At 43.0% G+C, this 13,436-nt stretch overlaps 1 protein-coding gene across 1 annotated transcript in view; it reads right to left on the minus strand.

Annotated features, from left to right (window-relative positions):
- Nucleotides 1-12,143, minus strand: part of LIN7A (lin-7 homolog A, crumbs cell polarity complex component) — a 152,210-nt gene extending 140,067 nt beyond the window's left edge. The window contains exon 1 of the mRNA XM_068971993.1: nt 12,062-12,143. Coding sequence (XP_068828094.1) covers nt 12,062-12,143 — 82 coding nt within the window. The remainder of the gene's footprint in view (nt 1-12,061) is intronic.
- Between the last annotated feature and the right edge of the window lie 1,293 nt (nt 12,144-13,436).

Here is a 13,436-nt window from a genome sequence, read left to right on the forward strand (position 1 = left end):
AAATCCATATGTGTCTAAATCTGAAGCTTGTGCACTTTACATTTATTGCACTGGGAAAAATCCATGCCCTGGGGAGAAGGGGGTGGGGAATAATCAATCAGTGTTGAGCAGCTTATTTAATAGTATGAATTTGGTGGTGTTCTAAGCACTTAAATACATTTTCTCACTTTTACAGTAAATTTAGGAGGAAGACACTACTATTATTTGCAACTTTATAGATGAAAAATAAAGGAAAGCAAGAAGATTTTAACAGGCTAAGGTTACAGAGCAAAGGAAGGGGCAGGTATAGGCAGGATTTGGACCCAGATGTCCGGATCTAGCGCTCACGCCCCTGACTGGCGCCTGTATGCCTCTCTCAGCATCACGGGATGCTTCACAATTAAACAGCACTAAACAAGAGTCAGAGAGTCACTCTCGGTTACATATTCCACAGTCAACTGTTTAACTATTTATTTTTAGCTTTTTAAAAATAGCCGATTGGAGTACAGCTGATAAACAATGTGTTGATAGGTTCAGGTGAACAGCAAAGGGGCGCGCCCATACATGTACATGCATCCATTCTCCTCCAAAGTCCCCTCCCATCCAGGCTGTCACATACTACTGAGCAGAGTTTCATGGGCTATACAGTAGGACCTTGTTGGTTATCCGTTTTAAACACAGCACTGCATACCTGTCCATCCCAAACTTCCTAACTATCCCTTCATCCCACTCTTCTCCCCTGGAAACCATAAGTTTGTTCTCTGAGTCTGTGAATCTGTTTTTGTTTTGTAAATAAGTGCATTTGTTTCATTTCTTTTGAGTTTCATCATATAAAGGATGTCCTACGATACTTCTTCTCTATCTGACTGACGTCAGTCAGTATGAGGATCTCACGGTCCATCCATGTTACTCTTCTTTTGATAGCTGAAGATAAATAGAATAAAATAAAACCCCCACACGTCTACAAAAATTCTGGTCCATGTCCTTAACAATTACTGAATCTTAAAAGTCCATCTATAACAACTTTTCCAATTTGTCATTCAACTGTTGCCTGTACTTTTCCAGTAATCCAGTAATAGGATGTTCATGAATTCCCGGAAGGCACCTGTTCTAATTTTAAACAGAATAAATGCAGGAAATTTTTTCTTGAATAAAAATTCTGTCATCTTGTATCCTTTGGTAACTTACCTAGGTTTATCCCCTGAAGCTAGGCGGTATTTGAATGAAAAAAATAATAATTTATTCAGCACACCTTTGAGCACTTATCTTTCAGGCACTGTGATAGGCAATGCATACACAAAGATGAATATAAATAACTTCTGCTGCTAGGGTGACAGTAATGTAAATGAAATTTTTCTATATTGTGTAGTACAGTTATGAAAAAATAATGTTACAGAAGCATCAAGAAACAAGTGATTGGGGGAAAGAGGTAGCTGAAAAATTAGTAATTGTACAGGAAACTTTTTATTTTGACCTCCAGGCATCTCCAAGTGCTTCTTGCTTCTACAGAATACCAAAATAAACATGGTCTCTGCCTCTTAAGTGAATAATGCAAAGAAATAAGCAAAACAATGGAATGGGAAAGACTAGTTGTCTCTTCAAGAAAATTAGGGATACTAAGGGAACATTTCATGAAAAAATGGGTACAATAAAGGAAAGAAATGGTAAGGACCTAACAGAAGTAGAAGAGATTAAGAAGAGGTGGCAAGACTACACAGGAGTACTGTGCAAAAGAGTCTTAATGACCCAGACAACCACGATGGTGTGTTCACTCACCTAGAGTCAGACATCCTGGAGTGTGGAGTCAAGTGGGCCTTAGGGAGCATCACTATGAGCAAAAATAGTGGAGGTGCTAGAATACCAGCTGAGCTGTTTCAAATCTTAAAAGATGATGCTGTGAAAGTGTTGCACTCAATATGCCAGCAAATTTGGAAAACTCAGCAGTCACCACAGGACTGGAAAAGGTCAGTTTTCATTCCAATCCCAAAGAAGGGCAATGCCAAAAAATGTACAAACCACCATACAGCTGTATTCATTTCCCATGCTAGCAAGGTAATACTCAAAATCCTTTAGGCTAGGCTTCAACAATATGTGAACTGAGAACTTCCAGATGTACAAGCTGGATTCAGATGAGGCAGAGGAACCAGAGATCAAATTGGCAACATCTGTTGGATCATGTAAAAAGCAAGAAAATTCCAGAAAAACATCCACCACTTCACACTAAAGCCTTTAACTGCGTGGATCACAACAAACTGTGGAAAACTGTTAAAGAGATGGAAATACCAGACCACCTTATCTGCCTCCTGAGAAACCTGCATGCAGGTCAAGAAGCGAGAGTCAGAATCAGACATGGAACAACAGACTGGTTCCAAATAGGAAAAGGAGTATGTCAAGGCTGTATATTGTCACCCTGCTTATTTAACTTATATGCAGAGTACAAAATGCAAAACGCTGGGCTGGATGAAGCACAAGCTGGAATAAAGATTGCCAGGAGAAATATCAATAAGCTCAGAAATGCAGATGATACCACCCTTATGGCAGAAAGGGGAGAGGAACTAAAGAGCTTCTTGATGAAGGTGAAAGTGAAAAAGCTGGCTTAAAACTCAACATTCAAAAAATGAAGGTCATGGCATCCAGTCCCATTGCTTCATGGCAAATAGGGAAAAAATGGAAACAGTGACAGACTATTTTCTTAAAATCACTGTGGACAGTGACTGCAGCCATGAAAAGAAAAGATGCTTGCTCCTTGGAAGAAAAGCTGTGACAATCTAGGGAGCATATTAGAAAGCAGAGACATCACTTTTCCAACAAAGGCCCATATAGTCAAAGCTTTGGTTTTTCCAATAGTCATATATAGATGTGAGAGTTGGACCATAAAGAAGGTTGAGTGCTGAAGAATTGATGCTTTTGAAATACTATGGCACTGAAGAAGACTCTTGAGAGTCCCTTGGACAGTGAGGAGATCAAACCTGTCAATCCTAAAGGAAATCAACCCCGAATATTCATTGGAAGGACTGATGCTGAAGCGGAAACTCCAATACCTTGGCCACCTGATGAGAAGAGCCAACTCACTGTAAATAAGACCTTGATGCTGGGAAAGACTGAGGGCATGAGGAGAAAGGGGTGACAGAGGATGGGATGGCTGGATGGCATCACTGACTCAATGGACATGAGTTTGCAGAAACTCCAGGAGATAGCATGGAGAACCATCCACGGACGGGGAAGCCGGGCGTGTTATAGTCCATGGGGTCACAAAGATTAGGAAATGACTCAGCAACTGAACAACAACTGCCTCTTGGTACCGTATGCTTGAAGATAACAAACCTTATCTGGCCCTGCCTCCTGGCAGTATGGCAGGAGTACAGTTGACCCTCATATTTGGGGGTTCAGCGTCTGTGCATTCAGCTGGGTTGAATCACAGATGAGTTGCTTGAATCTTGGAATGCAGAACATAAGGGCCTAGGGATACAAATGATCAACTGCACCACACCTTTTTATATAAGGGACTAGAGCACCCAAGGATTTTGTTATCTGCAGGCAGTCCTGGAACCAATGCCCTGCGGATATCAAAGGATGCCTTTCTGGACTTGGAAGACCCAGAAAAAATAACTATCATTGTTAAATGGTTCCCCTGTGTCAGGCCTGTTTTAAGTATTTTGCACATATTAACTCATTAAAAGTCCATCTAACTTGAGTTTAACTATTATTGCCATTCGTAATCCCCATTATTCTATCCCCTTCCCTTCTTTTGGTGAAAGATGATTTTTGGATAAAAAAAAAAAAAAAAAGATCATACTGAAATTTCGTTAACTATCACCACAATAAGCAAGTAAACAAAAACAGCAGAAGCAGTTGGACTTGAAATAGCTACTGTGTTTCTAGGGGAACTTACCACCAGTTTAATTTAGAAGCCTTTGTTTTCCAAGATAGATACTATCTGAGTATAACTTCAGTGTAAGTTTCAATTCAGCATAACTTTTTTCAAGTAGTCTTTGGGCATATTTACTTTTAATAGGCAAATCGTCAAATTCAGCTAGCACATTGAATAGAAGTGAAGTCTCTGAATTGTGTCCGACTCTTTGTGACCCCATGGGCTGTAGCCTGCCAGGCTCCTCAGTCCATGGGATTTCCCAGGCAATAGTCCTGGAGTGGATTGCCATTTCCTTCTCCAGGGGATCTTCCCAACCCAGGGATCAAACCCAGGTCTCCCACATCGTAGACAAATGCTTTACTGTCTGAGCCACCAGGGAAGTCCAAAAATTCAGTTATGGAGAATAAAAAACAACTCTATCACCTAGATCAGAGTTACCTTTGGTAACATTGATGCAATCAACATGACTTAAAGGTTGTATTTTCATTTGCCAACGGAGAGTGATTTCAAATTAAAGCCATTCTAACTTGTTTATCAGGACACAGCTCTATCACTCATCCATTTGTGGTTAAAAGAAAAATAAGGCAGTATAGTTTATGTGTGTGTTTGGGGTTGGGGGTAGGAGGAGAGGTGGATTCTGCTTGGCGCTCATCCTGTCTTTTTCTAACCTTTTCAGTTGTCTTCTGGCATTAACTTGTCTGGTTCAATTAACATTTTAAGATGGCAGGTGGATGTAGGCAATGGAAGTAGGGCTACAAGCCTCAGCACTGGCAACTCACATCCCTTCTTGGCCCTGGAGAGCATTCCACATTTAGGTCTGCTACATACACACACACACACACACACAGCAAAGTGATTAAGTATAGTAGCTACCACTTTTACATTATTACAGGTTGGAAGGCTTTTTTTTTTTTTAGCATTAAGAGTTACTCTAAAATAGCTAGTCCAACTAAGTCAATTTCATTCATCCATTTATTCAATCAATCAATATGAAGAGTGCACCAACCATGTACCAGATGATGCATTGAGCTCTACGCAAACAAATTCAGGATAGTCTCTGACCTAATGAAGACTGCATCCTAACAGACAGATGTCAGAACTAAGTAAAGAGCTTTCTCCAAGAGAAAGCTTATAATAGCACCCCTAAAACTCAGTATATATCTTCCAATGTGATACTACTCTCCAAATATTCTCTGCTGCTGCTGCTGCTAAGTCACTTCAGTCGTGTCCAACTCTGTGTGACCCCATAGACGGCAGCCCACCAGGCTCCCCCGTCCCTGGGATTCTCCAGGCAAGAACACTGGAGTGGGCTGCCATTTCCTTCTCCAATGCATAAAAGTGAAAAGTGAAAGTGAAGTCGCTCAGTTGTGTCTGACTCTTAGCGACCCCATGGAATGCAGCCCACCAGGCTCCTCTGTCCAGGGGATTCTCCAGGCAAGAGTACTGGAGTGGGGTGCCATTGCCTCCTCCTATTCCCTAATAAATAGCTAAACTCTACCTAGCAATTCTGAAAAAGTACTCCAAAAGCAAAAGCATTACTTTCATAAATGACCAGAGGGCACCAAATACAGCTCAGAGCTTAGATGGCTGACGTAGGAAACTAGAAGGTATTCATCACATTTCTGTTTCTTTTTCTGGAAGCTCAATCCTTAATTTTTCAATTTCAATTTTAAAGTGGTGTCTAAAACTCTCATGAAATGGAAAATACCTTTTTCAATAATCAAGACTTCTTAGAAGTTTTGGTTCCTTCTCTTTCCAACTTTTCATATCAGACAAAGAGAAAAGATGAATATGACACAATTCTGATTCCTGGAAAATATTCTCTAAGTATAGTGCAAAAATGGCAACCCACTCCATTGTTCTTGCCTGGAGAATCCCAGGGACGTTGGAGCCTGGTGGGCTGCCCTCTATGGGGTTGCACAGAGTCGGACACGACTGAAGCGACTTAGCAGTAGCAGCAGCATAGTGCAAAAAGAAACTCGAAAATTGATTTCCAAAGAAAATTCAATACAAGTATATATTTAAAGTGATTAGTGAAGCTTATGGAAAACATGAGAAAGAATGCAAATACTTAATGTTTGTAGACTAAAATATACCTGGCTGTAAAAATATATCTGTAGAAATATTTTAGGACAAGAGTCAGAAAATACAGTTAAACTCTCTTTCTGTCCTCCCCACCATGACTATCAGGGCATACAACCTTAAAACAGCATAAAGACTGGTTTAATTCTTACTTTCCTTCTTCCTTAATCTCTCCTCATACTAAATAAATAAAAAACAAAGAGAGAAAGAAAAGAGGAAAGTCCACTGGACTGTGAACAAAAGGAATTTTCAGGCAAATACAAATTTTATATAAACTGGTGTATACAGTTGATTAGAAAAGCTATAGGTTGCCCAAGGCTTGAATTGGGAAATACATAAAGTAATAAACTCTGCTTGCCTTGGAAAGGGAAAAGGGAAGAGAGAAAAAGTTTAATGTATCGCAAATTTTATGAAAAGTGTGGCACTCACTTTTCATTTGCAGTCAACTTTTGCACTCATTTCTTTTTCATAAGGTTGAAACCCACAAAATAAAAGCTCTTGGTTTTCTACTAGAGTTTTTAAAGGGCAAAAGTTTTATTTTCTTAAAGAAAAAACACATCAAAATTTGTTTAATCAATATTTTAGATTACAACTTAATTTAGAATTCAAGAAATCAAGATTTACATTTACATTTTTGCAAGGTATCCAAGTTGAATTTAACTCACAGAAAAGTTTGGTGGCTGTGACACCAGCATTTTATTTTATACTGGTGCCTAAATGCAGACTGTAAACTACTGATCATGTTATAAGTAAGGTCTCAAGTATTGAATATTACACAACTTCAATTACTTTTGGAAATTATTTTAATTATCCATTTTTCTCCATGAGTTGATTTTGTGAGTCTTCTTTATAAGTCATGTAAAGACTTCCTTATAAGTCATGATTAAAAAAAAATTCTGCTTAAAAATAATGGTAAAAAGATAAGCTGAAGTAAAATTTTGAAGAATTCCATTATATTATCTTTTCTGACCTTGGAAAGTGAAGGAGAGTTAGAGCTACTGGACTTCAGAAAAGTGCCTGAATCCATGCAATTTTTAAGACAGTGCAGTATTCCTGTGTTCTTTGCTATGATGGTATTAAGTACATGGATTGGACATGGCTTTATTCCCTTGATTTTAGCTGAAGGTCATTCCTGGTGTAGAGATTAAGATCTGGGCAAAGGTGTAGGAATTGCACTGGACATTTTATATTCGGGAAGAGACTGTTCACACTAATCTCATTATCAGCATCTTCTCTGCCACAAGGGTAAATCACAGCTACTACTTTCTACATCACAGTCTAATATAAAATATTACACTGAAAGTGAATATATCTCATCACCACTTGGGTTCCACATGTAAATCTACACATAGTGACATGCACACTATAATGTTCAGGATATCTTTGAAAATCTAATTATAATATACAGTGCTTTGGAGAAGGCAATGGCATCCCACTCCAGTACTCTTGCCTGGAGAATCCCCTGGATGGAGGAGCCTGGTGGGCTGCAGTCCATGGGGTCGTGAAGAGTTGGACACGACTGAGCGACTTCACTTTCACTTTTCACTTTCATGCATTGGAGAAGGAAATGGCAACCCACTCCAGTGTTCTTGCCTGGAGAATCCCAGAGACGGGGGAGCCTGGTGGGCTGCCGTCCATGGGGTCGCACAGAGTCGGACATGACTGAAGTGACTTAGCATAGCATAGCATTAGTCTAGCAATAAGTAGCAACCAGTTGCTCTATAGATTTTCTCGGTATGCTTATAACCAAATGCTTATTCCAAATACATACTTAGTGTTGTTATTTCTTGGTGGTTTTTCTTTCCGGTCATTTGCTTGGTTATGGATGTACTCATGGGATGGTGGCCAAGTTGCAGATATGGAACTGCTCTTTCATGTACTCTTCGCTCTATTCATAATGTTTTTCCTAAGGGTCTTATTAACACATCAGAACTCAGATTAGATTTGACTTTCTCAGTGAGCCATCTAACTAGGTCCTTCCTCATTATTCTCTATCTTTGTGTCATGTTCATTGTTTTCTGAGCGCATCATATTTTCAGCTAACCTACAATCCTGATTATAAATTACATCATCTGGCCCCTGGCCAGTTCACACACCCTTTGCTGGGTTTTCTTTGGGCTTTTTGCCCCTCTTCCCTGTGCTCACATTTTCACACTGACTTTCTTGATGCTCCCAGGACGCATGCGTGAGGTCCTTCTCTCGAGCACATTCCTCCAGATATCTTTCAATTTTGCTTCCTTACTTTCCTCAGGTCTCTCCATCCATGGCACCAATTCTTGACTATCAACTTTCAGGTAGCACCACATCCCTCTCTTTGATCCAGTCTTAGTTTTTCTCACTAGCACTCATATACCTATGTCTTCAGTGTGTGGCTCTCATTGGTAAGTCAACTCCATTAGCCTTTGTCTGCTTTGTTCATTAGGACCACCACATTGCTTAAAACAGTGCTTTCCAAAAGGCTGACACTCAATGCTTAGTTGTGGAATGAATGAATTTCTTACTTATGTTTCCGTGACTAGATTCTTAAGGACCATAAAAGCAGAAACTTTGTCTCTGGCATTCCTGTAACATCTTGTATACAGAAGGTGATAAATGAATATTTATTCAATGAATGAATGAATGATTTACATGAGCATGTGTGTGTGTGTTAAATCTCTTTCCCTCCTTAGATTCTAACGACCATGAAGACCATGCGGTAGTCTGTTTAGCTCACCAATATGCAGCAATCCCACAGTAGGGTCTGATTTGCTGTAAGCACTCAATAAGTAATCCTAAGGACAGGGACAAGGGGAAACAGGAACTTACTATGACCAAAGCCACCAAGAGGCCCCCACAGAGTTCATCTGAGGTCTTAGTTCCAGAAGGAAAAGAGTTTAGGATATACACAGAGCAGTGAAAATGTGAAGCCACCCTGTTTGCCCTTTCAGGGGCCAACCAGGTTCCAGCAAAGGCTTGCTTCCAGGACAAGATCCAGGAAGCTAGCACAGACTACTGAGCTTTACTTTCAGATGATATCTTTGGAATTCTGGGGGTGTTCCATCTTAATTTCAAGCTCTAGCTGTGATCTGATTGCTTAAAATCGCTGCCCTAAAGATTCCAGATGAATCAGTGGATAATGCCAAAGGGCATCAAACAAAAAAAAGTTAGATTTTAGCGTAAAATCTCCCACTGACTAGCAGAGTAACCTTGAAAACATCTCTTATCGTTGCTCCTTTTCCTGTTTTTCACTTGAAAAATGAAGATGCTAGAAAAGAACCTGCGGAATACGGGTTTGTATTCGGGTTTGCTTGATAAGATGCCTGGGAAGGGGGCTTTATAAGGCATCCTCTTCTCTTTCTCTCCTTCGCCCACCTGCCATGACCCTCCTTGCTCAATAATCACAGCTCAGTGAGCTATGGTTGCTGATGGAAATCTGTCAAGAGCACGGGAGGAAAGAAAGCTTAAGAATCATTGGCCTGTGTTCCCTGCCTTTCTTCCCAGGGTTAAAATGTTGTGAATCTATGAGCTGTACTTTTCTGTCTGCTATGAAACCCCAGTATTTTAACAGTGCTTAAGTTGTTGCAATCCTTTCATTCACGTACACTTTTTTTTTTTTTAATTTTCTACTGTGATCAGGGACTATGGAAGGCTTTGAGAATAGAGAGATGAATTTAGAAATGATCCCTTCCCTCAGGGAGTTCCGTTTGAAAGGAGATAGATGCAACAGTTGGAGAAATGCTTCGATGAAGCCAAAAGTAGTGGGTGCCCTCAGAGCACGTCAAAGAATACCCGGAAGAGGTGGGCGAGGAAGTCATCTGTGAAATCCTCCAGTAGGCGACCAGAAACTGAGTCCCAATTTTAATTCACCGAATTCTAGGCTCTTAGATTTGCACATCATCTGAATCGTTCACTCCAAACTCCTTGTGTGCCAAAAAGGAAAACTGCTCCCCAAAGAGGCTGACCAACTCCTCCAAAGTAAGTATCAGAGTTACTCCCAGGAACCAGATAAGTACCATCTTTTCAGAGTTTTTTTTTAACCTTTTGTAGGAAATTTCTCATCAGTTTATTTCATATGATATAATTAACAAATTAATCATATTTTAACAACTTAGAGGGGAAATTACGGATACGTATTGACTTCATACACTGTAATGATGTCAATAACCCACCATCCATAAATTACAAGACCTCAAAGTAAGCTGCTGGTGAATTTGTTCAGATACATTCAGTCTCACCCAACTTGCCTCTTGAGCTACTGAATCACAGCTGGGAAGGACAGGGACAGTCTGGCTGTGAACAAGAACAAACTTTCAGAACAGATCTTCATCTGATTGCACTTCCTCTCCACAATTGATCAGGCATTTCAGGTAAGCCCTTCAAAGTGAAATGTTTTTAGTAGTGGTAGTATATAAAATTGCTCAGGTATGCAATTTTCTTGGAGTTTGCTTGCTTTTTTTTTTTTTTTTCTGTCTTTCCTAATGTAGTCGTTTTACTTGGGGTGTTTAAAGACGGTGATATAGGAATGGGACAATATAAGATCTCATTTCATTAAAACAGAAATACTTGGGAGTCCATAATTTCTAATAGCTTGCCATCTGTTAGGTTCTTAGAGGCAATGGATTTATCCTGCTTAGTGGAGATGATGATACTGGGGAGAAATCATGGATTATGCAATGGATTTCTGAACTCCTTAACTATATTATTAATTTACTAGCTGGCAAACCAACATTTCCCAACATAAAATCAATTATTTTTTGTCTTTCAACTCATACCCCGAGTAAGGTTGCTATGGGCACCACATAACATTTCTTCTGGCGCCAACAGATTGCATTAGTCACCCCACAATCTCTCCAAATTAAAAAACCTCCCTAACTTTGCACTGGCTTTTGCACTGTACTCGCAGCACGATGCTCTATTTGCCTTGCCCCACAGTCCGGTTTAATCCTCCAGAAAGAACATTTTTAGAGGCACATCGGACTGAATCATTTTCATCTGAGCACACCATTTCCAAATGGCCGCACAGGGTCCTAAATCCGGACGCTGCGGACCAGGACGAGCAGGTGTCCTCCGCAGCAGAGTCGTGGGACTCCGGAGCATTCACAAGTGGACGTCGGAAAGCCAGAAAGAAAAGTCGAACACGCAAGGACAGGTATGACCCCGTACCCGTGTGCGGGAGAGGCCGCGATCGTAGCGAAGGATTCCATCCTTGGGCTTGAGGAAGTCCTAGAAAGGAAGCAAACGCTGCTCTCCCAGTCAAGTCAGAAAGCAGGACGCACAGGGTCGCAGGTCAGAAGTTGAATTGCAACCCAGCCTGCGCTACGTCCCAGCGCCTTCCGCAGCCCGGGTATCGCCGTGGCACCGGGCTGGCAGAGAACAAGGCTGGCTGGGGCAGGAGAAACTGTGAGTTGCCACGGCCGGAGGGCCGCCCCCGGCGAGGGCAGACGCGACCCTCGCCGCCTTCCGAGCGCGAAGCCGGGAGAGCGGGGCGCGGCTGCCTCGATGCTGCGCCCCCGGCCCGGCCCCGCTGCCGCGCCTCGCTTCGCCCTTTCCACGGAGGACAGCTCCCAGCCGCCGTACGCCCCGGCACCGGCCGCCCGGGGGTACGCCTGGCCCGCTCTCGGGAGGCTGCCGGGGTGTCGGCAGCCGGACCGACCCTCGCCCCCCGGCGTCGAGACAAACTTCCTTCGTCCTGGGCCCCCAGCCCCGCAGGCTGCCAGACGGCTCCCTCTGCAGGCTTCCCGAGGCTCCGGCTGCAGGCGCCCTCGCCCGGCAATGCGAGCTTTCCTCCCTGCCCCTCTCCAACCTCGAGCCCCGGGCGAGCGCCTAGCGGTCCCCGCGCCTCCGCTCCAACAAAGCCGGCGGCCGGGAGGCGAGCCACGGAGGGGCTGAGAGGGTCGGCGTGGGCTGCGAGAGCCCCGCAGAGGCACCCCTGGGCCGGGCGATGGTAGCGCGAAGGGGCAGCGGGGACGTGGCGGGCGGAGAAAGGGGAAGAAAGTGTCCTGCTCTCGGCGCGAAAGCCCTCTCCGCTCGTCCTCGCTGCCCTGCTCCCCCTGCCCGAGCGCTGCCTGGCGGTCCGGGTGGGAGTTGGCGGCGCCAGAGGAGGAGGCTGGCGGGGGCCGCAGCGGCCTGGAGGGCGAGCCGCTCCCTTACCTCTGTCCAGAGTGAGCGGCTGGACCACTGTCAATGTCGCCATGTCTGCCGTGGGAGCCGAAGTGACGCTCGGCTTCAGCATCAGCAACCGCTTGTAGTGAGAAAAAGAGGAGGAGATTGGGGGCGGGGGTGGTGAGCGAAGACGGAAAGGAGGGGGAGGAGGGAAAGGTGGTGGTGGAGGAGAAGAGAGCCCGGGTGGGTTGGCAGCCAGATGGAGACGCAACTGTTCCGCGGCGGGCAGACCTTCAGATGCGGCGTGAAGCTGAGCAGGTATCGGAGAGCGAATGCCTCGCTGGCTCTGGGAAGGAACTTTGCTGTTCCACCCGAGGAGCGCCGGTTGGGTGTAGCTAGTGTGTTGCTTTCTTTCAACTTTCCACTCGAATAAAACGGTCACAACATACGACCGTTTGGGGGAAAGGAGAAGAATGAGAGGATAGAGGGGAGGGAGGCAGAGAGATGGTTTTTTTTTTTTCCCCTGATTAAGAGAGTTTGTCAATCCTCTAGTTGTAATCGAGGGGATGTAATCCCATCCCCCTAAAGAGAAAATGCTTCTAGTTCAGAAATGCTGGGTTTTAATTGTGATTGCTGTTAATTTCTGTTAAACTTTATTTTGGAATGTTGACTCTTAACAGTACACAAGATAACTGACTTAAAGCCAGGGTTCCATCGCCACTTGGTCTCCATTAAGGACCTGAGTATATTGCCTAAAAAATAACTTATTTTACAACTTCTTTAAAATGGTTTTAAATTAAAAATCACAAAGAGAAGTTTCTATCACAAAGTTTGAAAGACACGTACCCAGCACTTTTCCACGTTGTTCTATAGCCAGTGGTTACTCAGAGTTGCCACTTGCTGGTTAATTAACATATTTGACAGGAATTGAACTAGGCCATCGCCTGACTTGGGGGATTCAGTACAGTTCCTGCCTTCCAGTAGCCAGCGATCTAGTGGGAGAGGATGTTTTTAAAAGGGTGACTTTAGAGTCACTCAATCAAGATTCAGTGACTAGAACTTTCAAATATTAGTTGTAACCCCTTCACCCTAACAGATTGCTTTCACTGTCTTGCCACATAGGGACTCTCATTTTGATCAAGAAACTAAGATATAGATATCTTATGTAAGCAGAATGGTGATGACTATGAGTTCAGGATTGGAAATGACAAAGCTGCCTCCTTCCCTGTCTTCATGACAGAGCAGAATTGTTTTGGCTAGCAGTATACTCCTGAAGACAGACACTGTTTTACAGCAAAATATTTGTACATAACCTACATCATTGTCTTCTGAATACAATATGGATGGTTTCTGAAGACCTTTCCCATCTCATGGTTTATGTTTGAACAAACAAGATTTCACAAGTGATTTGAGAAAGTCAAAG

The sequence above is a fragment of the Capricornis sumatraensis genome, chromosome 4, assembly GCF_032405125.1.
Source record: "Capricornis sumatraensis isolate serow.1 chromosome 4, serow.2, whole genome shotgun sequence".
Classification (NCBI taxonomy): domain Eukaryota; kingdom Metazoa; phylum Chordata; class Mammalia; order Artiodactyla; family Bovidae; genus Capricornis; species Capricornis sumatraensis.